Source organism: Lepisosteus platostomus, chromosome 26 (assembly GCF_059453375.1).
Source record: "Lepisosteus platostomus isolate fLepPlt1 chromosome 26, fLepPlt1.hap1, whole genome shotgun sequence".
Taxonomy (NCBI): Eukaryota; Metazoa; Chordata; class Actinopteri; order Semionotiformes; family Lepisosteidae; genus Lepisosteus; species Lepisosteus platostomus.
This window is the reverse complement of record NC_142636.1, coordinates 6,221,323-6,249,150: the sequence shown is the minus strand read 5'-3', so window position 1 is coordinate 6,249,150 and position 27,828 is coordinate 6,221,323. Positions and strand designations below refer to the sequence as shown.

Below are 27,828 nucleotides of genomic sequence, written 5' to 3'. Positions count from 1 at the left end.
CCTTCATTTTGTATTTGGCTTTGAATATGTGGGATATTTTATGTACAGTATATAACAATAATTGCTATTTCAAAGTGTCATGAAAGCATGTTTTAAAGCAATCATATGTGAAATGTGCAAGGGTCTGCATACTTTTGCCAGTCACTGTTCTGTATTGGAAGGATGGTTTATTTTGTGGGTTGTAGCAGCAGTAGGTGAAAAGGAAAGACCTCAGATGGAAAAGCACCACAGATGGGAAAAAATGCCAACACTAGTTTTGTTTGCTGTTTTATTGCATTAAAAATCTATATAGAAAAGTACTTCCATGGTAAAAAGCAATATATCAAAAATCGTTCATATAAAATATATATCAAAACACTGTATATAAAACTAAAAGGACATACTAAATGAACTAGAAAAAGGTTCGGAATTCTAGACATTGTTGGTAAGGTTTTTATACAACATGGATGCCACTGTTAATACTAATTCCTTACACTTCCTCTATATAGTGCTCTGGACACCATTCAAAGCACTTTACAGGTCATGGGGATCCCCTCCACCAGCACCAGTGTGCAGCCCCACCTGGATGATGCGCCAGTCCGCTCCCCACACACCAGCTCTCAGTGGGGAGGAGAGCAGAGTGATGAAGATAAGATGTTTGTTTTTTTACCCAAGAGAGGACTAAAAGAACGCTATGTACAAATAATGACAAACTTTTAAACCCTGTTCACTATTGTGCTACTATATTCTAACATTTTCCAAATACTATGAAGTATTTTATGAAATAATTTGAACACTTCCAAAAATTACACTGTTGTGCAGAGGTCTACCGAATTTTGCAACGTTGCATGCAGAACCAGTTCTATCGCCATCTGAGCCATTTTGTTTTACATCCAATACTGACAGAGCTATATTTTGTAGAAAGCAGCCTTTGAGCTTTTAATGATTTACGGATGTGTAGAGAGTAACAAATGATGCCAGTGATGAGTAACACTTTACAATGAGCCAATCAGCAAATGAGTCTCATTACTGTAGCTACTATACCACTTCAGATTGGCTACCTTTGTATAATTTACCTTGGGCTGCCGTGCTCACCTTTTGGAAGATCCTGATCAGCGTGAATGACATGACATGACATGACATGACAAGACTGGTTTCTTATGCAAACTAGGGTATATTAATAACAAAGCTGTTACAATCGATGTTATTACAATAAAATGGAGGCCTTGAGTAAATTCTTGATGCTCATACAACATACACTGTGACTCCTAATTCTTTAAGTCTCTGCTGTGTCGCACTATTCAGAAGGTTACCTGTGTAAAGTGTGGACTTGACCGAGTGTCTGAAGTTTCTAACACTTTCTGGACACCTCTCCCCTCCAGAGATGAGATTCTGTACCACTCTGCATGTTTTAACACTGACGGAAATCCTGAAATCAAAACTGCTCACGCAAACTTTCCTTATCTTACAGGTGGGGGAAAGGCGAGAGCCGAGATCAGAAGAGCAGAATTTGTATTTATATATTTCTCCAAACGTGCCACCTCATTTTACTTCCCCTGTACACATCCCGGTTCCCAAAGTGTATGATTCCATCACTGAAAGTTTTTTTACCCTTTAAGTTTCTAAATTAAATGTTTCACACTTCATTTTTGCTGTACTACACATTTACCTTGATTGAGATCTACTGGCTACATTCTACTATGAAACAGTTTAGCACTTGTAAATGTTTATAAGGTATATTTATAAGAACATATCGAAGGTCATGAAACTGCAAAAAAAGAGAAGTTTTTTCAAAGCAATATATTTACAACACTTTAAACAAGCACCCTTATGTTTGTGATTTATTAACTACAAGAGTCATATAAGAACATTTTCTGGAGGGGATTCAAAAAGACTGAAATAGTTGAAAATATCTGAATATAATATCTTAAATATGTTCTTCCCTAAAAGATATTCTCAAAAGGGTGACTGAATTAGAGGTCTGGATGTGTATTTTTTGTGATATCTCTCTTAGCAGACATCTCAGGTGATCCACTTGCATTATGAACCCCCCCTATTGTAAAACCCACACTTGTATTTTTAAAACCCACAAATAAAGAGTTAGAAGGTTTTGGAAAACTTCAGACGCCCCATGAACGACTATCAACGACAGCTTCGTGATGTTCAAAGCTGCCCTGCATGAAGTTCTGAGGTCATATGAGTGCACTGAACACAACTCTTACAGAGAAGTATGTTCTGGCCAAGCAGCTCAACCATAAAGAAATCTAAGAACGCACGTCCCACAAACCTAGGATCAGAAAAATGCACAACGCCATCAAAACACCATGGGATGATTCTATGACAAATGGCAGGGCAGGCATAAGCCTGCTTTTTTACACGTGATGAAACAGATGGGGTTCTACAGTTGTGTACCACTGAAAACAGACCAAGTCTTGGCTATAGAGCCTCAGAGAAACACACTGAGGCAGGCTCAGAGCTCAGGTAGGAAAGGCAGCCGTCTTGGAACCTGATGTCATCAGGTCCTGGGAGGCAGGCGAGACGGGTTGGTTAGTGTGAACACCTCAAGGGAAAATCAAGGACCAGAGGGTGGCGCTCCAACACTCATACCCTGCAAAGGTAACACAGGGAGCTGTGTTTTTCTGATGCTGTGCTGTAGAGACACCAGACCATGGTCCCTTCTCCACTGCAATGGACAAGAAAAATCGAACAGTAATACTTAAAAACTTGACCTGGTCTGGAGCACAGCTGTGCGATGAACTTTTGACTATTTATTTTGTTTGTTTGACAGAAGAAGCCCTGAGATTACACAAGTAGACTGGGATGTCTGAAACAAAACACTGCAATGATCAACTGCTTTACAAAGAGCTATAAAGTATTTAGCACTGTTGCGTTAAGAAAACTGTAATAATTCTAATAACTGAAATGCACAAATTAAGAATGAAATCTAAGGTAATTCCTCCCAGACCCTGGTCAATATGGCTTCTGTACAAACAGAACAATGGTTTCGGCAGCTCTGCGTGCGACTGCTATATGTCCTGTTTAGTAAAATAAAAAATCGGATATACCATGCTGTTCAGATAGAGTATACCACACTCTCCACAAATATTACATGTCTCTGCGCTCTCAATTTGACTGCCAACTTCCACAAAATGATACAAAACTGTGGGACTATATAGTACTGTATCGTACGTACCTAATGTCAGTTTCTTCACATTTAAAAGGACTTGCTTATGTCAAATGAGGTGTGGCAATGTCATGTTATACACTGGATCTATTAACTAGACCACTGCAAAGGCAGTCAAAGCTTAACGCCCCATGCACGCTGAAGAACACGTATTGACTGCCATGTTTTTCATCCGTGGCTTACTAGGAACTTCTAGAATTTATCTCTCACCTAGTGAGCAGAAGGGATTGTTGATTTTTTGGACAACTTGGGATGACAAAATCACGGATTCGCATCATAAAACCGCCAGGCACTCAATGTGTGGTCGGCCACTTCAGTTAAAATTGCCCAAACAAGTAAAGGATCTGTGTCAGTAGCCTTTCACAACAATTTGAGTTAGCAAAAGACAACCTTGTTCAAGCTGCATAATTAAGATGATGATACGGGCTTTCAACCTGGTTGCTACTGACATGATTTGAGGCAGCTTGTCTGTGACAGACATTTGACTGCTTTGGCAACCAGTAGACGACTCCAGGAAAACCTGGGATCAGCAGTGACAGGCAGTGAACCTAGGATCACGACATTCATCGAATTCACCTGCGTGGCCCACTGAACATCTGCGGTAGCAGCAGACAGGCTGCGGCAGGTTTTTTTTGTTAATTTTTATCCCACTTTGTCCCTGTCGGACCTCATGGAATACAGTGAGAGAAGACGTTGTGGCCAGAACTAAGCTGTCGGACTGTCCAAGCCAAGTGGTGGGACAGCTGACTCTGAGAGGAAACGGATGTCGACAACCGAAACCAAAGTGAATTCTGATCGACTCTGCGAGATCGATGCATTCCTAAGGACACTAAACAAAACATTATCATCAAATGTTAAGTCTCTGCATCAAACCATTAATAAATGTTCTCCTGTGTTGCAGGCTGATCACTTAATTAAACACGAGCAGGAGACGAAGAAGGGGAAGTTGAAGTTGAAGTAGTGTAGTTTAAAGGCTTTCTGTACAGGTATGTCCTAGGTTCTGTAGTGTTGTGCCAGCAGTGTGCTAACTAGGGCCCATGGAAGTATAAACAGGCATAAGTGTCCTCAAATGTTTTAAAAAGACCTGTGTCAAAGGAACATATAGATATATAATCCATTCCCCATCCCTATTCTGTGTGCTGGGCCCAGGACAGAGACACTGAGGCCTCTCTGCACAAGGGAAGCACTAACGAAGTGGGAGACCAGCCCTTCTCCTCATGGGCTGAAACCGATTCAACTTGACAAAATGAGAATAAGGACGCACCTGGCTTTTCTATTGCTTGCCTGTCCTCGTCTATTCTTGAGAAATGCGCTGAGGCCCCTGGGACTGCTTCAGCCTCAAAAATGTTGCCTTCCACACGGTTTAGGTCACCTCCTCAGATAGTGCATTCCAAAATGGCCCAGAAAAGGCTCCAGCTATTTTCTCCAACAACACATTCCTACCATGTTTGCCGGAGCTCTGCTCTTTTTTTAAAGAGTTTTTAGTCACTTTTACGTTAAGTGTGAAATGGGGCAGACTGAGAGATAATTTCACCCCAAGCCTAATATGTATGAGGCCCGGTTTTTCCTTTGAATAATAATATCTGCTTCAAAAATTAACAGAGAACATGCATGTGCTCTAAAAGCCTTGGAAACTGGTGATTTATGACCAGCTATGAAAGCTACTGAAACGTAGTTTGTCCATACGTGGGTTTAGCACATCAACACAACATGGGTATAGGTACTTATACAGTAGAACATGGCAAAGAGGAGCCTATTAGGAAATACCTGTCTTGACTATTTAACACTTCGGACTATCTGATCACCAGAAGTAGAGGGATTGTTGCAAATTGCCACCTATACAAATGCAGTTAGTATGTCACAGTTAAGTTCTAAACTACAGGTTGAAAACCACTGGCCTATTCAACTTTCCCACTACAGAAGTGAAAACAAGGTTATTTAAAGTATTTAAATTAGCCCTGTAACAGCATAAACTAAATAAACTTTCAGGAGTAACTTTTTAAGATTTGTTAACTCAAATTTAATTAATTACATAATTTAAATGAGGGGGAAAGTATTTTTTTCTTAAAATATATGAAAGGGGTATTCATTTTAATGAGAATCAAATTAAATATAGTTGAGTGATTCTCATGATGCATGATAAGATTCACTCAGTGAGCCATTCGCAAACAGAAGCTGGATATATGAACATTCTTGCATTGTGAAACGTTCATGGCTAATTTATAGTCGTATGCTTATAAATGACTACTTTCAAAGCAGTAAATGTGTTAAATGAGATTACTGTTCACGTAAAATAAACAGTTATTTTAAGCAACGCAAAAGTTTGTCACTGTTTTACAAAGGTTAATACTTGCTTTTACCTCTCAGAACACAAGCAAAGACAAAACACTGACAAAATAAATTCAAATGAAACGAAATAATTGCCTTTGCCATTTAACTTACTTAAAATGTTCCTTTAAATATAACGAAGAAATGCCAAAACAGACGAGAACACTTCATCTAAATATTTGTTTTTACAATTTGCAGTGGCTTCTGAGAAAACAGCAAAAATTCCATACCTCAGCATATTTTAAGCAAAAATGACCTGCAAATAGACTGTGAAAAATCATCTCAAGATTTCTGAACAACTCTTACTAAGAACCCCGGCTCAAGGATAGAAAATAAGGATAAAAAGTAGAGGACTTTCACTTGGAGATTTTAAGTGTTTATAAAAATCAAGAAGATCATTCAGAATTATTTTTCTAATGGGCAATATTTTCTTTGAAAAAAAGTGTCTTTAAAAAAGATTTTCAACAGAACAGGCCAAGAAAAAAAAAGAAACTTGGTTCAGATCTTATCATTTTAAAGACCTGAAAATCGTGCAGCTGCTGCCAGTAGATGGCGCCGCAGGGAACGTGGTCCTGAAGGACTAGCGGCGGCTCACAGGAGGCCAGTCCAGCCTGCCTCTCACGCACACCGAGGGGAGAAGGCCAGCTTTGTGGTGACCTCTTAAGATACTGCAAGCACACTGGGTGAGTGAAACGTATTGAAACCGAAGCACAGATGAATTTACAGCCGGCAAACAAACCTTCATGGCTTTAAGAACTTAGAAGCAGCTCTTATTTGAACCTGAAGCACTTTCTAAAGGCAGCGCAGGGTGGCCTGTGTGCAGGCTGGCGACGATGGGGTGAGGAGGGGGGTGGAGATGCTGGGGTCGGTATCAGGCGGTGGAAGACCTTTCAGCGGAGTGTGTGCGGCAGGGCGGCCCAGGGCCTGCTCCCGTCTCCTTCTAGCAGCTGGAGGGCAGGGTGGCCGCGTTGGCGCTGCCCAGCTGCCCGACCGCCAGCATGAGAATGTCCTTCTTCTCCTTGTGGAAGCGCAGCTCCCGGCCCGCCAGCCGCGCCTCCTCCAGCTCCCTCTCGGCCGCCCCCAGCTCGCGCGAGATGGTGCCGGGGACGCCCTGCTCTCGGTTCACCCAGTCGGCGGCCATCTGCGTGCGCATGTCGTCGTCCAGCGCCCGGTGGGAGTAGTGGGCCAGCACCTCCTGGGGGAGACAAGGCCGGGGACCCGTCAGCCTCCGCGCCCCTGCCCAGGGTGCCCCTGGGCTCGGGACGTGAAACCCCAACCGTCACCTCCCGGCTGCAACGAGCCCCACGTGCCCCAGAACAACATCATAATGGAGGGAAACACCCAGAAGGAAGGCCATTCGAACGGCTGTGGTGAGGGCGATGATAATCCCCTGAATTTACACAACGCTGTTCATCTCCAAGGGGTTCGGAGACAGACAGGAGGGGCGTCGCTTCATCCACACTGCGGCGCCTCGAGAGTGGAGGAGAAGGGAGCAGCTGGTTTGCTGGTTGAATCGAGGGGGTCTCGGGGGTACTGCCAGAGTAGGATTCACCAGGACATCGGTGACACCCCTGCTCTTTTGTGAATCTCTAACGAGCTGGTCAGGACCCTGGTTTACCAGAGGGCAGCACCACCACTCCCCATCACAGACTGCCCCAGCTGAGAAGAATCTGGCTCATAGGTGGACTTGTTCATCTCGTCTATTTTAGGCAACTTGGATTATGAAGTTTTTTTACATCTGGCTCTTAGAAAATATTAACTCCTGACCCAGCTATCTATTACCAGTTAGAACCTAAAAATTTTTTTTTTCGTCAGAGAAGAACTATCTCATTTTAAAAGATGAGCTGTTTTTAACTATGTAAATACAAGACTAAGCATGATAAATGTAAAGGGCAGAAATGGAGTTTTACAGTAGCTTTTCCACAAGGTTCAAAATGAAATGAAGCTGTATTCAAAATAAGCATATTGTATTTTTCTATTAGGAAATGTATCAAAATCATCATTCCTGCTGACAAAGTTTAACTGAAGCACAAAGGTAGGGTTAGGAAAGCGTGATCATGAGTGGTATTATAGTGTGGTTTGGCAGCAGCTCGATGTCTGAGTCAAGGAGTACAACTGGGTCATGTAGTAATGGTACTGTATGACCCAGGTGCACTTGAGTAGTAATGGTATGTTCCAGGTGCACTTGCGTGGTAATGGTACAGTATGTTCCAGGTGTACTGGACTGGTAATGATATGAATGGTACCCATTCATGCTACCCAGAAAGGTGTTACAGGGGGTGATCAGGTCACCCAGTCCATCACTGGAGTACAGCTCCCCTCTATTGTGGACATTTTTACAGCCGTCTCAGGAAGGCTGGGAGCATTGCTAAGGACACCATTCATCCTGGTGTCTCACTTCTCTCTTCCCTGCCCTCTGGTAGCGTTATAGGAGCATGGAGGCACAAACTTGCAGATTCAGAGACAGTTTCTTCCCGCAAGGTGTCAGATTACTGAGCTCAACCCTTAACACTGGCTCACACTGAAGTTTTTTTCACACACTGCTTGCACTGATGTTTATGTTATTTAACTGTTGTTGTTGCTGTTCTGTGTTTAAGGTGGCTGTTTCCTTGATGTCTTTGTATCGGAGCATACAGTACACGTAAATAAGAATTTCATTGCACTTGTGCATACAGTATAACCAATAAACTGAACTGAAAGTAAGCAAAAAAAAATGCTCTACTCATTTGATACCTTTATCAGCTTTTGCCTGTTACTTATTTACACCTGCAGATTAGTTTGATTTTGCTTTCAGTTGAATGTTGGGCTGAAAAAAAAAGACAAAAAGGACTGAGAAAAATTCAAGCAATTGAAAAGGGCCCTCAGCTTTTCCTGCTTCATTATTCAGCCACTCTCTGTTAAATGAGTACCCCTGAGATTTCACAGATTGCCCCGCTGGTATTTGCAGGCTGAAGAGCAACCTTCCCTCACAAGCCCCGAGCTACAGTACCTCTGTAGATGAAAGCTGCTTGCTGGGGCAGTGAGCACGATATAAAAGGGAATATTTAACACCCTAAGGAGCTTCATTACAAAAGTAGTTCCTTTAGATTTTGCTGAAAAAAACACAACAGAAATTAAGCCAAATAAATTACACAGTCCAATTAAAGCAAAGACACTGGCCAAATGCAGAAATAATGATGATTATGCTAATGGCACACAAGAAAGCTGATGAGCGATTCATTATTATTACTGCGATAAAAAGAAAAGTGACGTCAGGATCTCACCCAGCCCCGAGCGGACCCCCGAGAGTCAAGTTCAAAGACATTTCTGGGTCATTTGCTCCGAGAAACTCACAATCCCGTTTTCAACCTTAACTACAACTTTCTGCCTAAATCCTCTTTTTGATGTCCCTTCAGCTGCTTTTAATAGAAATGAAAATTAAAAATGATAACTTTGCTGCGAGTTCTTAAAAATGCTGACACATGCTGACATGCAGTATTTTAATAAACACGCCTAAGGTAGATGTGCGCCCTGTGAATATAAATGAAATGGCTGCTCTAGGAGCAAGGTTTTGGAAAAAAAAGAAATCCGTAATACCAAATTCAAAGGTTTTGTTATTCTGTCCTGTACTTCTTTTGCGAAAAAGTAGGCTTCGCGGTCTCGGTTCTGAAGCAAATGTTCAGCCGAGGCCGTGCTCGATGAGACAGCCTGGGGGTCCGGGGGTCACTTCCGGTCTGTCTGTCAGGGAGCTCACTGGTAGTAAGGGTGAAAAAGCCCAGCGCTGCATGATGTCTACCGAGTGTAAAAACGGAAGGACCAATGCCAAGCACAATACGAGTCTCACGACAGGGCGAGAATACTGTACTCGGGGCCACTCGGGGCCACTCGGGGCCACTCGGGGCCACTCGGGGCCAGTGGCACAGCCATCGTCTGGAATTGCTCTCACCTGCCGGGAGCACTGCCTCTCCCTCATGGCCTTCAGGCTGCCGTTCCAGTGCAGCAGCTGGAACACCGTCATGAGCTCCTGCAGGGCAGACAAACACAGGGCTGAAACACAGAGCCCCTCGCCTCCACGGCGAGGCCCCCCGCCAGCTGCAGCCAGGGCATTCTTGGCAACTCCAGCGGGCCCCTGTGCTTCAAACCCACCCACAGCGGTTTGGCAAAGCTCTGCCGATACACTGGATATAAGCTTCTGCTGCTGGATCAAGAACACAAAATAAACACACACACACAATAATGCCCTAGCCACAAACCAGATCTTTTCTCTTTTGCTTTCCTAAGCCTTCCATTTTCCCCATCTTTCCATTCTACTGCATCTTTCCTTTACAAACATCATTCATAAAGCTTCAGCTTCATAAACAGATCATTCAAAACCTGTACAAGCAGTTAAGTTGCTGCGATCAGCCCTTCTGTTCAGTCTTTAGGTGCTCATTGGGCTGAAGGTGCTGAACATATTCAGATCAAAATTCAGATGGGAAAAATGTTTAATTTTTTGCCACTGATCTGGGATTACCTGGAACTCCAGCATGGACTTTCCCTTGTTCGACTCCAACATGAACCGGAAGGCTCCGATGCCAGTGCTGGGGTTGTCCGCCTCCTCCCTGTTACCCTGAAAAGTTTGGGAAGAAACCATCATGAGACACTGTGCCAGAAAAAAAAAAAGTGGTACACCCTTAACTCTACAATCCCTGACATTGTGGTATTCAACTGACCTCCCTGAAAGGCTCCTTTGACCTTGACAAAAATTTTAAATAGCGGCAGTAACCTTTCAATTTCTGTATTCGTACGAGGATCCTGGTAAAAGTACAAATAAGCCCGATTTGTCATGATCTCTGACGTTCATCTGTGAAAAGTGTCTGAAACCTGAGAAGGCAGACTCTGCAGTAGTCTTATGTGTTTTGAAGTGACATCAGAAGAGAAAGAGGTAGAAAGATGCTGTGGCAACAGTGTGAATACTACTCAAGACCACAGTTCCTACCTACGGTGCCTTATTCAGGTTTTTACCCAATCAAACATGCCACACTTTAACACATTGCAAATGATGTGTATACATTTCTTTCAATGAAAATACTTGGAAACTGAACACTGCTGATATTCTGCCTCTTACATATAACAACGCCTTGAAAATATATACAAACTGAAATTTCCAGACTATTCAGACCCACTGCGTGTGTACTCTGTGGAAGCACCTCTGGCAAGAATTATCACTGACAGTGCTCTCAGATGAATCTCTGCCCCTCTGCATGGTGGCATGGGGCAAATCTGCCACCTTCTGCCTGGCAACACTTCTCCCCTTCTGCTTGACAACCAGTATTTTTTTGACTGTGGAAGGAAACAGGAGGACCCGCAGGCGAACGTGGGGAGAACATGCAAACTCCACACAGACAGCTCCCCAGGTCTGGTAGTGAACCCAGGGCCCCAGAGCTACAAGCTCAGGCAGCAGTGCTAACCACTGTGTGACACCAGCCTTTCACTCTTTTGTCTCACATTTGTATACCCTAGATGAAGAAGCTTGCAGTATTTTCTGCTTGAGGATTGGAAATGGTTTAAAATCACACCATACAATAAAATCGGATTCAAGTCAGGACTTTGGGCTACTCAAGGACATTTGTTCCCACCTTGTAAAACTATGCCAGTGTGGTTTGGACTTTCAGTTGTTCTACTGAAGATGAAACGTTCAATCTAGTTGTAGATTCCTGGAGACACAAGCAGGGTTCCCTCTAGGACTGCTGTTAAAACCCAGCTGTACTAGCAACATTTTAATAACCAATATTTAATAATAACCCTTTTCAGTGTTTCAGTGTAAGGTAGAAATTTGGAAAGCCGCTATATCACTCTGCAACTCACAACTGGCAGCCCACCGAAGCTCAGCAGGTGTGAGCCTGGTCAGTACCTGGATAGGAGACCTCCTGGAAAAAACTAAGGTTGCTGCTGGAAGAGGTGTTAGTGGGGCCAGCAGGGGGCGCTCACCCTGCGGTCTATGTGGGTCCTAATGCCCCAGTATAGTGACGGGGACACTATACTGTAAATAAGCGCCGTCCTTCAGATGCGACGTAAAACCGAGGTCCTGACTCTCTGTGGTCATTAAAAATCCCAGGGTGCTTCTCAAAAAGAGTAGGGGTGTAACCCCAGCATCCTGGCCAAATTTCCCATTGGCCCTTACCAATCATGGCCTCCTAATAATCCCCACTTTGTAACGTAGCCAATTCAAGCGGACCCGTCTGATGCGGGATTAACGCTAGGAAAGAGAGAGAGTGCAATGTAGAAATTTCACGAAAGGTCTAAAAAGCTCCAGCCGCCAGAACGCAAAGGGCCCCAGCGCTTGGCCTTCAATCGCACGACGCAGCAGACACTCACGTTAAAGGAGGCCAGGGCCTCGCACACACTCTTCTCGATGAACTCGTCCGTGATCCGCCTGGAGGGGTGCTCGTTGAACACCGAGTTCATCAGGGCGATCTTGGCGGCGCTGCGGCGGGCCTCGGCCTTCGTCGGGCAGAACTGGGGGGGGAGAGCAAGAAGGAGAGGAGCCCTCCCGGAGCGAGGCAAAGCGCTTCTCTCTCACGGCCGGCGGGGCGAGATCTGGGAGGAGCCCCTCTGCACTGACCACAAGCAGCCTCGGAAATTCAAAAAGACTCGGGGAAAAGTCAAGAGAGGGCGGCCTCCGGCAGGTGAGAGTTCTGTAGGCAGGAGCGCAGTACACAGGCAGCAGAAACGCATACCACAAATGACAGATTGGAGACACTGAGCTAGGACTATTTCCAGGTCAGAATCTTCCCCTAGTTAACGCGGTAAAGCAATATAAGAACATTAAATTTTACAAATCATTCAGCCTGTCTAGTTTGAGTGCTATTAGTGTTTGTAGTCAAGTTAAACAGACAAATATGGCGTTATATCTTAGGAAATTAATCGCTTCAGTCCTGAACAGACTACAAGACTTGAGTCTAGCATTCAAAACATGCTATTGATAAAGGCAAGGTGATGGACTTTCAAAATCTCCACAGTTTAATACAAACTCTCAGAGAATGGTTCACCGAATGCTCTGTAAATGCACATCTTATTTTGAGCATGAGTACGGTCAGCAGCAGGAAGAGGCCGATCCAGGTGGTTCTCATTATTAGCTGTCTCGCTGTACAGTACATTATTCCACTCGACTTAAAAATTCCCAGCATTTATGTCACTTTTAAAGGCACCAAAAGCCAGCAACTGGTTCTTGCAATACTTTGTTCCAGAAATGAAAAAAATACACTACCTCACCGATCCAAGCAATGGATCAGGGTATGATCACCCACTTGAAACAGATGAACAGTGTCTGGAAAAGTAATCTACCCAGAGCAGCAAATGACTATTGGTTTCGACAAGACCACAACTCAGAAGGAACTGGTGATGGTATCTACTTCTACTTATTGTTTTTAATGGGCTACTGTATAGGCACATTCATTGTATATACAGTCCCAACACTGTAGGTTAGGAACGTATGAAAGCTTATGGTTCCTTATGGACACTATACAGGTCCCCTCTCTAAGTCATTTCACAGTAATTTGCATTATTTAGAAAGGTAACTTGCACTTACTGTATAACAGGATACTGTGTACTGTATTTAGTAGCGACAAGTGAAACACACTATCTAAACCACGGTCCCCTAACCCGACTGTATTCCATTAACTCTTATGTAAAAGCCCCCAGCTTTAAGTTGGAGCTCTTGGAGTCCTGAATCCTCCGTATGTCCACTGTTCTTCCCCTTTATATGTGGTTTCGTTATTCGTCAAGCCCTTCCGGGCCCTAACCCGGACGTACCGGGACCGTTTGTACAGAGAATTGGGAAAACGCACCGGTCTGCGGCAGGAGGTTGCTAGGGGCCTAGATAGCGGGGTGAGTATCCGGCTATTACGAGGTGAAACTTGGAAACAAAACGAATGAAAAAGAGCAGCTCTAGTGATGTAAACTGAGAATTCGGAGTCAGTGCCACTCTTGATCGCTTTGTCCTCTCATATCCACAATCCTACATCTCTTTACCCCTCCTCCCATCTGCTCTGCTTCTCTGGCTGCTTGAACTATTTTTCCTCTGCACGCACACTACTGCTGTTAATACTGGGAGCCCTCAGACCTGTCCATCTTCCAAACAGCTTCTCAAGGCCAAAGATCCAATTATTTATCGCCTCAATGAAGCAGCATCCCTGCGCTGTAAATCTTTTGTTTCTGATGTTACAGGCTCATGTTTGGAGGCTAAAATTCATCGCAGTATTGAGATTTCTTTACCTCGCATTGTTTCCGTTAGTGCCAGGGGCAGATCATAGGTAAAATGTGTGTGAGGGGTGGGAAATACTAATGTCTTGTATAAGATATATTACTGTGGTTTAAACCCCTCAATCATTGGTGTATATTCATTGTGAAAACAATACCTTCACATGGAGGAAAATACTGCTCATACCAAGTTACTGGGCTCTCTTTTTACATGATACAGTACTCATGGATTATTATATCAGAATTAAGAGCCAGATCAGGCTGACAAAGTCATGTATCCCATTTCCCAGGTTTTGACCCCGTGTTCAAAGGATGTTAAGTTATCTACAGGGTTTTCCTTACTTCAAGACATTTTACTGAACAGACAGCTGTATTGTCATGTCATTTTCCCCCACAAGCAACAGGGCGCCAGTCCATCTCAGTATTGTCAAGTCACCCTGACTAATTCTTTAGTTCTTGCTGATCAAGTCCAACCTCCTCTTCACAGTATTAGTACTTGTGCCAGGATGCTGTTCGACAGGGTTCTGGGTTTTGATGTACTGGTCTTTAAACTGTTCTTTGATTCATCACAGTTTTATCACGTACCACAGACGGACTCTCTCTCAGATACAAACGTCAAATGTCTTGATTGACAGCGTATTCACTTTGTTGGGAGCAGCTACATCCCTGTCTTAGCAATGGCAGGAAACTCCTCCTGGCAAGCCTGCCTTGTAACATTACCTCCTCCCAATATGTCTGGAACTGCAAGAAGAAATCGGCCACTCGCTGCATCCAGTACGGCACAGTAGAAATTTAATAGAGGTACAGTCTGAGGTTGCTCCTGCTAACAGGTAAGATTCACCACATGACAGGCCAGGTATGTTACGGACTTTTGCTCTACTTTGTTTCAGACAGGGCAACATCAATACGTCAAGCTCCTCTCCAAGAGGAAGACCCAGCTCATTTCTCGATGCCTTCTTATACTTGATCTCTACTAACAGGACCACTTGGCTGCGTCTCATCATAAGAGTCACAAACAATGAAATTAATTCAATAAGGAAGGGGAGGTCTTTATTAGGTAGCTTAGTTCAAAACTGAAAGAACAGGTGGAGACTGTAGAACTTGAGCGCAGAGGAGCTCCTGATCTGCCAATCACACTGAGGGCCACTTTTGCTGGCCAGGAGGTGCCAACAATTCAGAAGGGGAAAAGAGCACTGAAAATTGTGGAGGGGTGTGTGGGGGGTGAGGGAGTCTAGAAAAACAGAACGGTATCTATGGTTCTGTCCCAGGACCATGGTCTACCCTGCAGAGGGGTGCTGGGATGTGCTGTTTTTAGTTGTCCCAACTGTTGACATACATGGATTTCCTCTGTAATCTCTCCCAGATGCAAACCCATAAAGCAATTCCAACCACATTTTAAAGTATGGCAGTTTACTGGAAGAAATGTATACAGCGTATTCACAAATTAAACAGGATTTCTGACCTACAAATGAAAAAGCTTTCATTTGCATCATTTAATTTGCACGTGTGAGGCATATGAGGTAGAAACGGCAAAGCGCAGTCAAACGTCGGATGGATCCTGGGTATTCGGCAAGCCTGCAGACCACACATGGACGCATGCCGTCTTGCCCACACAATAACATCAATTCATGCGCGCAGACAGGCAATCACTAGCAAATAACTAAGCCGCAGAGTGCTGCACTCAGCGTGGTGTGGTTGGACGGACACGCTACATCGTTCTCCGCGGTTATGGGGATCAGGTTTTCAAACCCAAGGGACTCCCGTCTCCGGTTCAGTATTTTTCCACTGTGGCAACTCCGTTTCGACTGCTGGTTTGCTACCCCCACATCACCAAACCCCTGAGCCAAACACGCGCTCGGTCATGACACTGACATTTTACATTAACATGACGTTCAGAATTAATTTATATTCGCTTATGCAGAAATGACTGTACCTGGAAGATTAAGGGTTGAAAGAACTTTCCATGTAAAGTAAAAAAAAAAAAAATACTCCGATCTGTGGAACGATTTACAGCTACTCCTTAACAAAGATGATGGAACTGGAAGATATTTGAGGAAAAAACAAAACAAGGCAAATATAATACATCAGGTGGGTAGCTGCGTCAGCATGCGTAGGCTGCAAAGGCTCCACGGCCGAAACGTTGTGTTCTCTTTCTTCTTTTTTTCAGCATGGAATAAACCTATTACTTGTTCCTTTTCAAATATAATACATGATTCTTCTGGCTTCAACAAATGAAACATGTCTGATGTTACTCTTTCTCCTGTCAGTGTTCAGTCACAATACTGATCCACACAACTTTCCACACCCACCCACCCATTTTCCAACCACTTCCTCCAGTTCAGGGTCATGGGGGAGCTGGAGTCTATCCCAGCAAGCAGGAGGCACAGGGCAGGGTACACCCCGGACAGGACACCAGTCCATCACAGGGCAGACAGACACACACTCACACCAGGGCCAATGCTCCCAGAAATAAGTTATCCTACCAGTATTATTTGACTGTGGAAGGAAACAGGAGCACCAGGAGGAAACCCACACAAACTTAGGAAGAACATGCAAACTCCACACAGACAGCTCCCCAGGTCTTGGAGTGAACCCAGGGCCCCAGAGCTACAAGGCAGGAATGCTAACCACTGTGCCACCGTGTGACACCAGCCTTTCATTGTTTCAAATTTGTAAACCCTAGATGAAAATTTAAATGTTCCTAAACCATTGGAGGAAGAGGCAGCAGACAGTCCAACCAATCCTAATGCAGGAGCTCAAAGCAGCACTGTTAGGTGACAAAAAGGGTAAAACCCCTAAACTGAAGGGTAATTTGGGATATACTTGAGCCAATTGGGTGTCACGCAATCAATGCGGTTCATAAAGGTGCACCTCATTTAGATTTAAAGAGGGCTTTAATGGCTTTGAATCCAAAAAACGGGAAAGAAGACCTTTCTGAGTGCACAATTTAATCCTAATCTCAAATTAAAATTCCTGAATTTTGGCCTTACGTTTGGGGAACAAAAATGGGGATATTTATTAATCCAGACCAATCAGGTTTCATGAAAGGGTGCTTTGCTGCAGATAACGTCCACCACCTATACATACAGTATCATACATAAAGCATGGGATGTAAACGCTATCATTACAGGCGGAAAAGACGTTTGATAGACTAGAATGGAATTTTCTAAGCCTGACATTATAGAAGCTTGGCCAAGGTGCAATACATATTAATATGGTTGATACAATATATGCTAACCCTTCTGATTCAGTCTCAGCAGACTCCTCACACGGCAGACCATTTGAGATCCTGAGAGGACCCTGGCAGCGATACCCCTTATTGCCCAGTGTCACTTGAGTCACCCACTCAAAACATCAGGCAGAACAGAATCGCCAATTAAATTAAACCCTTCAAGTCAGGAAGACATCCTGCTGTATATTGAAGATATTCAGCATGCTATGCTAAAACTCCTAGCAGCTTGCTATGAGTTTAGTAAGTCTGTAGAATACAAAATCAGCTGTTATATGGGCCTCGCTTCAATCCACTGTCAGAGGTAACTGACTCAGAATAACAACGGCTGTGAAGAAAAACTAACCATCATTCTACTTCCTTCCAGCTTCCCTACAAACTCGAATTGCTACAGTCAAACAGTGAAGAACATTATCCCGCAAGATCATTTTGTTAGTGCCGTGATCCTACTCACATCTCCGTCTTCTGGCTATTGGGTTAAAATTGATCATTTAATTAGGAATTTATTGTGGAAAGGCTAAAAAAACACAAATCAAACACTGCAACTTACAACTTACACTGCAGCGGGCAAAGTTGAGGAGCCTGGCTGTAATACTGGGCTTCTCGATTATGATCCATCACACTACAGTTCAATTCAGAATCTGCAGGGTCTAGCAGAGACACTGAGTTACAGTATAATTACTGACTGCAGGACATTTTACTTGCGGGTCTCACAAGGATAAACACAAGAAATGTGCTTTTTATTACAGCCCTATCATTACAAATACAATAACTACAGGGAAATAGAAAAACACATGGGGTTTAAGATTAAATGGCACCAAGACTCACCTACTGTATATGGAATAATGCCACTTCACGGTTAGGTACCAGTCCCTTGCTTTTCAGCCGATAGTCTAACAAGGACATTAAAGACAATATATACAATAATGATGGGCTTAAAAACTTCCAAAGTTAAAATTCCTCCTGGTACATTAAAACATGTAATCATCTTTCTCTTTATACCTTTGGTCATGCTCTGCTTTTTCAGCTTATGGAGTTTGTGATGATCAGAATTTACAATACTATTCTACAGCAGATTTGGCTCTTGGGCGAATCCTCTTAGGAACTGGTCTCAGCTATATACAGTATTTACACCGCAAAGGAACAGGTAAAGGTTTATTTCATTTTGAGAAGGCTCCACAGCCAAAACATTGTCTTTTGTCTGTTCAGCACGGAATAAGCCTTTACCTGTTCCTTTACAGCCTGCGCACACCGATGCGGATAAATACTTCTATATATTTGCACCTTCGTAAAGCTTTATATAAACCACAAACCATATTTTTTTAAGGGTTCCAAAAATACTCACCACATACAAGTTCATTTTAAAGTACGCCATAAAGACTATTGGACACCATTAGTACTTACTTTTATTGTCCCAGATGTGTAATGCCTTTTACCTGCCTGCACAGCAAATATTCCAAGACACAAACTTTAATACAACATGAACCCATAACAAATAAGAGACGTACAAGTATGATAATACAATATACAAATTAATTGCCCAAATTAAGCAGGTTAAGAGCTGTTGGAATAAAGGATACCTTAGTTGTATTGCTCTCTAGTCTAGGCAGCCTTAATCAACACACAAATGGAAGGAGTTCATATTCACAGTGCAAGGGGTCGTCACGACAGCCGGCGATTATACTGGCCTTGCGCACTATTTGTCTGACGTAGAAATCTGAAAGCAATCCCTGTTGTGCGCTAATAATTTAGCTGCCTTCTTTTCACAGACCTACTCATCGTTTTGAATGTGTATATTAAGGTTGCCAAATTAAAGCATTAAATAAAAGCATTATTGTAGTACATACATTAAAAGAGCACAGTTTTCTCGGGAAGAACGGTCATCTGTTTTCCTCAAAGGTAAGTTTGTATTCACAACGATGCCAAGATATTTGTAACTGTTGACAATCTAATTTCTCGCTCCTCAGTGACTGAGTTTTGCAGCCTGTGGTTACTTTCTATAACCCCTGATCATGTTGCAGGTTTTTGACATTAATTTGAAGGAAGGACCCGTTGCACCCTAGCAGAGATACAGTGTGGGAAGTCTAAACCTTGTACTCTGAATGTACCTGGCATGTTTAAGGAGTGCACAAAGGTTATTTACTTTTGGGGTCATCTCATATCTGTACTGTCTGGAATGAGAGGAAGAAATATCCCGTTGGATCCAGCTGTGTTATCACTTCATGAGGAGTGCAGCAAAGACACCGAGAGCAAGTGCCAGCTCCCTCCTCACAGCCCGCAGATACAGCGGCTGTCATACACACACACAGCGAGATGCCAGACCTGTCTGCTGCCAGGGTCAACAGGGCTGGAGATGAAGAGAAGCCGCATCTGAAAGGAAGCCAACTGATTGGGTCTGGGGACACCTGTTAAACCACTTGGCATTGCTTCTTGCCGATCTTATGTTTCAGATATTCTTCGTGAAAATCCATCCATCGATTTTTTTTTAACCGTTTCATCCCGTTGCAGGGCGGTGGGGCAGCTGTGTCACCATGCCACCTTCCCTCGTTAAAACCAAAACAAAACTCCCGATGTAAAAATGAGAATGATGCACGCAACATTGCATTGTGAGTTCACAAGACCCTTACAGCACGGTTCTGCTTCGATCTCCAAAACTTTAGAAATAAGAGTGTTCCTCACCTGCCAACATGCAGGTTTTGTCCAGTGCGGGACCTTGGGGGGCAGTGTGTGCGTTTCATTCCTGCTCTTAACTACCAATATCAGCTCTAATTGGATCAATTTAAAATCCCAGCTCTTCAGCTGCTTGTGCTTTCAAGATACCAAGGAAACTTAGATAAGACTGGAGCTCCAGTACCATTACTGCAGACTCCTGCTTTAACTCAACCTCGAGCCAGAAAACACCTTCCAACAGAGCAGCACAGAGATTCTAACATGGGAGATGCAACCGGCAGAATCCGAAACACCTGATTACATTTACGAAAAGCATTTATAAAATGACTTAAGTAGCGTGCATTAAATTCATTCTCTTATTGTTCTGGATTCCATGACGTAGAACTTTTTGGCTTTTGTCCTTTGTGCATCACCCTGGATCATCATCAACTGGACCAGCTCAACTCTGTGTCTTTAGCAAGGCTGGTGGAGACTGTCGCAAGGTGACGTACTGGAAGGAACTGGATTCTTCTGTGGCAGGAGGACCAGCCTTCTGGCACTGCCGAACCTCCTACTGTGTGCGGCACCACTGCAGGATCAAGGCAGGGCAGAGCATTGGGAAGCCACCAGTCAAAGACTGGAAGCTAGACTTTGCTTTCTTGTCCCCACTGTTGATTTTCCCCCTTGCAGTCCCTCTCTCTGATTCTTTCAGTCTCTCTCCTCTCTTTGATTCTCTAACCAAAGCAATAGGCTGATCCATCCACGGTGTGACAGGGAGCGCTACAGGAGGTCATTCTGGCCTTCTGCCATTAGACTGTAGAACTCATCCACCTTGCGTCTGGGCAGAGGCAACATTTACAGGGACCTGTTTCTGGACTGAACAGTAAACTGATACAGCTGTTCTTTTTCTTTTCCCGTTTTAAAACCGTTTTTGTGCAATAGACACCAGGGACCTGTGCAATACATTTATATTTATTTATAGTCATATTGTGCAATACGACTTTTTTGTGTACTGTTCTGTTCCGGTTTTGTTCTGTTCTTTGTGTGTTCTGGACTGCGAGTAACTCTTCTACTTGTATTATTATTATTGTATCATTCCTTACATTGTGTCTGTGTTAAGCTGCTGTTGCACTGCAATTTCCCTCACGAGATCAATAAAGTATCTATCGATCTAATACATCTCTCCGTCTCGATCATTCTTGTTCCATTGGTTTCTTTGGTTTATCTGCTTGTCTTGTCCTTCTACTTTCCACCATCTCTCTTTTACTTAATCTCCTCCCTTTTTTTTTTTTACTCTCCAGAACCCTCTCGCTATTCCTTATCTCTCCTCCCTTCTCCCTCCTTCCCTGGTCTCTTTCCCAGCCCTTCTCCAAGCTCCCTCTCCCTTCCTATCTCCCACTCCCTGCTCCTCTCCCCCTCCCTCATGCTGGCCGCACTCTTCCCGGCTCCCGGCAATGAGATCCAGACGTGACCACAGCGAGGTGACTCACTGCAGCTGGGGCTCTCCAAGCCCAGAGCTGCTGGGATTGCAGGTCGGGAATCAGGAGAGACAGGCTCCTGGCTAGAGCGGCTTGGCCCGCGCTGAAAATTCCAGCGAGCGGCGATCGGCGTTTCTTCACAGAGAAACCGCCCGGGAACCCAAGATCTCCGACTGTCTTTTCGTGTGGACTGATGTCTTTAAACTGCGGCCAAAGATCTCCCCCCAGCGCCCCCCTGCTTTTAGGTTAAGTCAATTACGTTTTATGAAAGGCTGCCTGCAGATTCTGCACACAATCTGAGGGCCGGTCCCCCCCCCACACTTAAGTCAAGGCAGCATGTTGTGGAAGACCATCTGTAAATTCTGCACAAACAATGTGGAGACTGGTTTCTTTCTCCCCACACAATAACATGCAGGGGCTCAGTCTCCACAGAACCATACATACATTGCTGAGCCAGCGGAATTGGTCAGATCAACAGAATTAGCGTGTGGAGAGACTTGAACCGAACTGTTTTGTAACAGTTCAACGTTAAACCCCCCCTGAGGTCACCCTACCTTATTATTTTAAAACTTGGAACTTATTACTCCACCGTTTGGAACTGTCAACTGTTAATCAGCATGCGACCCAATACCAGCGCGTGTCTGATACTCCACAGTGCCTTACAAGAGTGAGCAATGAATCTCTTCCTACTACTCCATTACAACTTTACAAAGGGAACTCGGTTCCATACCTAGCCAAGAGCACTGTACCCACTCAACCAATCCTGGTAGCTCTCAGCTGGACCCATCCAGTTTATAGCATTCCCCCAGAAAAACTTGGATCACACAACTCTACCTCTGCACAGAGTGAGGGCCTTTACTTTCTGAGCTATCCCACGAGGAGCTGCATCAGTATGAACAAACTCGAGTTAATTCCACACTGAGACGTAGAAAGAAGAATCAATGTTTTGCCTACTGGGCCTTTGTCAGGTGCGGGATGCTCCTAGATTTCCCAGTCTGAATTCATGGCCACTCTCCGCACTATGGGAGTATGGATTAATGGTCAGGGAGCTCTGGACCCACTTTAAAAGCGTTGTGGATTCCAATCACCAAGGAAGGCACAGCTTGGTCATCACTGAGCTAGGCGGTTTCCACCAACGGGTTCATTCAACCCAGCTGTATAAACAGGTACCACTCACGGGCAACCCCATGATCAACCACTACATACTAAAGGAACCCTGTTCAGCTTCATCCTCTGCCCATATAACTGCAGTTATGACTTAGTTGTTATACTGTATAAAGGATATCCCACAGAAATACAAAGATCATACTGGTACTTTCTAGCTCATTTGGTAGTTAGTAGTTAAAAGATCCAAGAAGCTCTTCCAGCTGTTTTTTGACACAGCAGGGTTTCAGCTTCAACAGCATGGCTGGGAAGCTTGCTCCATGCGCCCGCTATTCATTGTGTAAAGCAGTGCCTCATATACACTTCCACAGTTTCCACTTTACAACTTCTAGTTTATGTTTCACTGTTAATAATTAAGTCCATAAGTTTGACTTTGTCACTGCCTCCGAGAAATCCGAATATCTTGATCAGGTCTTCTCTATTCAAGGTCTGAACAATGGCTCAGTTGTTTTAGACTGTCAGTATAGGACATTCTCTTAAGCCAGGGAATGTATCTGGTTAGTTTTTTTCCAGACTGATTGGAACGCTTCTATCCTTTTTTTGGTCTGTGATACTCAAAACTGTGCACAGTATTCTAAATAAGGCTTTACTCATGTGTTATACAATGTTAACATCCACCCATTTTCTAACCAGAGCCTATCCCAGCAAGCAATGGGCACAAGGCAGGATGCACCCTGGACAGCCCTTCCAAGAAGCCAATTAACCAACCAAGACAACTCCTGACGAAACTCGCTCAAACATACTGTACAAACCCCAGGAATGAACACAGTGCCCTGTTCTGTGAGACAGTAATGCTGACCACTGTACCACTGTACCACCTACAATTATAACATAACACTGCTCATTTTAAATTCTATGTTTTTTTTTTATATATATATCCCTGCTTTTGTTTTCCATTTCAATTCCATCCTCACAAGAGTAACTCCACATTTCCAGTTTGGTACTGACAGACTATGTGTTTCCTATTTGCATGCAACACCCAGCGCTTTTTCACATTAAACATCATCTGATACGTATTTGCCCAGACTTGTTCCGTCTACAGTGACATGTGCTGGCTGCAAACGGTTCAGCCGTCCTCATCTGTCAACCTCCGTTGGATCAGCTGAGTACTTGCTCCTGCTACCTGTGATGGTCCCAGCAGCTACAGAGTGACACTACAAGGGGATCTTGTAGTATCTGCCCCAGGGTTGCTGAACAGCACAGGGTCTTCTACTTCCTGGGCCAACTGGGCTCTTAATGACTAAAGATCTTCAGCAGGGGGACGTCAGGCTGAACACTGGGCGGCACAGACCTGAAAAGCTCGCAGACTCCAGCTGCTTCACCGAGCGAACTGAGGCGGAGCCACTTACCTGAAAACTGCCGAAACAGCTGCCTCCGGGCAGGCTGACGTAGCAGACATAGGGGGGACTGCTGGAGGGCACCATCTCGTAGACCACCAGAGCCCCATTGCGCAGGTCAGCCCCCCTGGACTGCTTCATCTGCCAGAACTCCTGGAGGGCCTCCACCACGTTCACTGCTCAGGAGAAACCAAGGCAAGGGTCAGCACCGTGGGGCAGGCTGGGCAACGCACACCCTTGACAGATGCTACAGCTGGACAGAACATGGAGCACCCCTCACTTCTCAAGCTGGCCAACACATTCCAACAGCTGTAGGACAAGAGCAGAGCCTCATGCTGCTGCGACATTGGGAATAATGGAGAATAAGCAGGGACCCTGCTTTTTTCTCTTCTCAGTGCTTACCTTTTCCCTATATATGACTATCTAAATACAATTTTTTTAATGTTTTTTTTTAGTTGCATGCTCTTTAAGTTCTTGCTGCTGCTGCAGTTCGGTGTTTCTGTTTCTGGCGATTCCTTAATGTCTTCGTGTTGGAGCTTACATGCAACAACATGCAACGAAACGCTTACGACAAATAAACTGATCTAATCTAAATGTGGGAAGCAGCACGACACGGGGCGCTACCTCAGCTCAGTGTGAAAAAGATCTGTGTCCAGGATGGTCTCCACCACACACAAAATAGGCCCGAACCTGTACCAAACATGGTACAAAGCTGCATGCAGTCATTGAGTGTCTGCAGCGTTAACAACCATAGGATCTTAGTCCACAAAGGTTCCAATTGTATGTGCACTACATTTCATTACATTGACACCACTGTTTGAACAGGAACCCTACAGAAACTATGACCCAACCCCATGCAAAACTCAGTTTAGGAACTTGGCTTGCTAGAGAAAGAGAGGCTTGGCTCTCAGCCCTAATAAATATCTTTCAATATTTCCCCGAAAGTCTCACTGTGGGAAGAGACTTCTTTGTTCCTTTCTTAAGGATAGCTTTGGAATTCTTAGTCTTTAAGCAGGGAGAGGGAAACTGTCTTTTGCAAAACACTCACGTTGTCATATGGCTACTTTGAATAATGCCCCTAGATTGTGTGCCCAGCTGCCAACTAGATTTCTTCCACAGAGACTGGGTGCTATGTGTCACAGGAGACAACAGCACAAAGAGCTGCTACAGTCATCCTGTAGACACGACTGCAGTAGGAGTTGAGTCCTGAGTTGAGGGTTCAGCAGTTTTAGCATCGCAACGAAACCCATCAGGAGTTGAAAGCAGAATTTGAGAACTGATAGGAGCATCACCAATACTCCCTGATACACAGAGCGACTCAGAGCAATACCTTAATACCCCCAATGTTTCCAACAGCTGAAAGCATTTTTAAGAAAGGTTATTAGTTCATTAAAGAGTGTTCTTCAGGAATAAAGACATCTGTATTAAGTCCCTAGGGCATTTTTAAATTGTCAAAAACAATTTTTCAGAGAGGTACTACAGTGTATTGCACATTACACACTGTATTGTTAATTTTAACTGTGAGAGTAATATTTCACCATATTAAGATGTGTACTATAATATCTCACCTTTGATTATTATAAAGACACCTGCAAAATATGAATCCATTGTCACAGAAAGCCAGAATTTCAAGTCAGGGTCAGGACTACCCAAAGCCCATCAGGAAAGCACAGGGTTCGAGGCACAACTGCAGCCCATGTCTCACCGCAGCACACAGGCACAATATAGCGACACCTTGCCAATGTGTGCTGAAGCGGAGGGAGGAAACCGAAGCACTTTCAGGTTAAAAACCATAGGAAGATGGGGAGACCATGCAAACTCCTCACAGACAGTCACCCCTGTCCAGAATCAAACCCAGGACCCCAGAACTGGGGAGCATAATGTTAACTGCCTTGCTGCCAAACCACCCCAATACAAAGTAACAGTCACAGCAGTAAAAACTGATCAGGGAGAATTCAGCTCCAAACGTGTTTATTTTAGTTATGCACCTCTGCAAGCACAGATAAAACAATCAGGTACTTCTGCAGTTTCAGCTGGTTGTGCGCATGACATGTAACTGCTATGCCTGAAAGCCTGGGAGGGCGAGACATCACTTGAATGTGTTGCACTAACATGTTAATGACTGTACTGAGACATTCTGAGCCTAAAAACGATAAACGAAAATTAACTCATTGTTGCACGCTTATGGTGTCTTTTTGAAACTTTGTTACTGGCCATGTTCACAGAATATAGGGAAGGACCGACACTTTTGATAATGGTAGAGTTTCATGCAGGACTAGGATCACTGGGCTGAACAGTACTGTTACTTACTGGAACACCAATGAGCCCTAAACACACAGATAGGGAATTTCTACCTTAAAGTGCTTAATGCTCAGTTATTGGATCGCTACTGCAGTGTGCAGTTGCTTAGTTTTCAGTGAGTTGTCTAAAGACAAAAAATATTCCATAGTCCATCTAGAGATGTAAAACAAATGGTTTCAAATGGACCTACAACAGCTGACCATCAAGGTTAAAAAGATATCCTAAGTTTCTGAAATATTAAATTATTGCAAAAAAGCTTAATTGTAACACAGGTATGCAGTTTTGAAAAATACCTGATGGATGAAATAAGTGCATGCATGTTATTTTCCAGCTTTGTGAATTGTTACCACTTTTGTTACTTTGTTTTCGTTAAGTATTAAGGTTTTTGGTAAGTATGGTGAAGGCAACATACCTGTAGTTGAGGATCATATGGCTATTTGTACTGTCAGGACCTGCCTCATGCCACTGTGTTGAAAGCTGTTGGTGCCAGTGGCCACCAATGTGGGACATCCTCACCATTCCTCTTGGCAAAGTATCTAGGCTTTGTTTTCTGAGAGACTGTCAGAGAACAATGCTGTACACTGTGCCTTGTTGTACAAGAGAATCACAAAACCTTTATGTACAGCAGTTCTCTGAATCCTAAATTGGGTGGTTAATACAAATGAAGTAGTAGTGTAGTAGCGAAGACCTTAACCAGATTAGTTAATCCGGACAGAAGGTGTATTTCTGTATCACATTCATCGTATCTAATCAAGGACACCAATACCTACTGTACTTCATCAAAGATACGGCACCCATATGTGGCGGGTCATGAAAGATATTCATATTTAAGTAAAGCTTTGATTTTAAGGACTACTGTTTAAGCATGTCGTTGCAAAACATTTGTTTTGAGCGCACATGTAGAAAGGATTTAGCAATTCTGCTGTATCGTGGTTTATTTCGGAAAATAGCGACGTTGAGAGCGATATATAATGTTAATTTATCAGACTACAACAGTTTTAACTGTTAACAACACGATCTAAGTCGTTCATCCACCGTCAAATACTACAAAAAAAATAGAATAAAGCACATAAAATACACTTTTGGCGCACCATAACAATTACATCAACCGTTATGTGCTTTTAAAGTATTACCGACAGACAATTCCGAAGTGAGCTAAATGTAAGTTAGCTACAACAACTTACCTCTTCCGTATCCCTGGGTATGTTTTGCGAAGCTCCTAACAACAGCTTCCACCGCCTCCCTCAACACAGCCGGGTTGCCCGGGCTGCACATCCCCAGCCCGGCCACCCCAGCGGCTCCCAGCCCGGCGCTCCCCGGCATCGCCACGCCGAGGCTGTGCAGCTGCAGAGGCGGCGGCGGCGGCGGCGGCCCGGCCGAGGCGCCCAGACAAGCCGACGGCGGAGGCGGCGGAGCGGTGGGGACTGTAACCCCAGGCCGGAGAGAAGAGCGCAGCGTCCCGGTGCCGCCGGCTCCAAGTCCGATGCCGGGCTGCAGCCGTTGGGGACGAACAGACTCCATCATGCTCCCAAAAAAAGAGGGGGTCGATGTAAAATTAAACGAATGGGCAAAAATGAGGCTGAAGCAGAAAATAAACCAGAAAAAAAAATAATTCAAGACAGGGGAAGGGTTGGGGAGGATGGAATAATTATACCATATAACGGGACTGCCTAGACAGGGGTTTAAGGAAACGACCAATCCGAAACGAGCAAGGGGCTGAGATTAGACAGCCAGCAGCTCAATCAGGGTGAAAAACCGACTATCAATCTCGGCCAGGGGTGGAGATATGTCTAGCCCAGGGAAAAGGACGGGCCTTTGACTCAAACTGTGGAAACTTTGCGTTTGCAATAAAAGGATCGCTTGAGAGCGAAGTCTGATGCCAATTATTGAGCATCAACAGGGAGGGCCGATGGGTAACATTTACCTTTTTCAGATGTGTATCGGGGTGGAAAAAATGCA

General features: G+C 44.1%; 1 protein-coding gene across 2 annotated transcripts; it reads right to left on the bottom strand.

The window, feature by feature from the left end:
* Positions 1 to 254: 254 nt before the first annotated feature.
* On the bottom strand, positions 255 to 27,647 carry lix1l (limb and CNS expressed 1 like). 2 transcript variants are annotated; one of them, XR_015930509.1, is made up of 7 exons: positions 27,054 to 27,647; positions 23,581 to 23,744; positions 11,828 to 11,968; positions 9,984 to 10,079; positions 9,417 to 9,494; positions 1,435 to 6,686; positions 255 to 1,204 (listed from the first exon to the last, which is right to left on the bottom strand). XR_015930509.1 is itself a non-coding variant. In XM_088620298.1 (6 exons), exons 1-6 carry the CDS (start codon positions 27,391 to 27,393, stop codon positions 6,432 to 6,434), a joined length of 1,074 nt encoding a protein of 357 aa, XP_088476424.1. In that variant the 5' UTR covers positions 27,394 to 27,647; the 3' UTR covers positions 255 to 6,431. The 2 variants fall into 2 exon arrangements, 1 of the variants encoding a protein (XP_088476424.1); XM_088620298.1 differs by having other exon boundaries at positions 255 to 6,686.
* Between the last annotated feature and the right edge of the window lie 181 nt (positions 27,648 to 27,828).

Excerpts from the sequence above, each read along its gene's own strand:
- lix1l (XM_088620298.1), bottom strand. The coding sequence starts at position 27,393 with ATGATGGAGTCTGTTCGTCCCCAACGGCTGCAGCCCGGCATCGGACTT. Across the intron at positions 11,969-23,580 it reads GCTGTTTCGGCAGTTTTCAG|TTCTGCCCGACGAAGGCCGA; the intron begins GTAAGTGGCTCC and ends CTCCCCCCCCAG. Across the intron at positions 6,687-9,416 it reads AGAGGCAGTGCTCCCGGCAG|GAGGTGCTGGCCCACTACTC; the intron begins GTGAGAGCAATT and ends TGTCTCCCCCAG.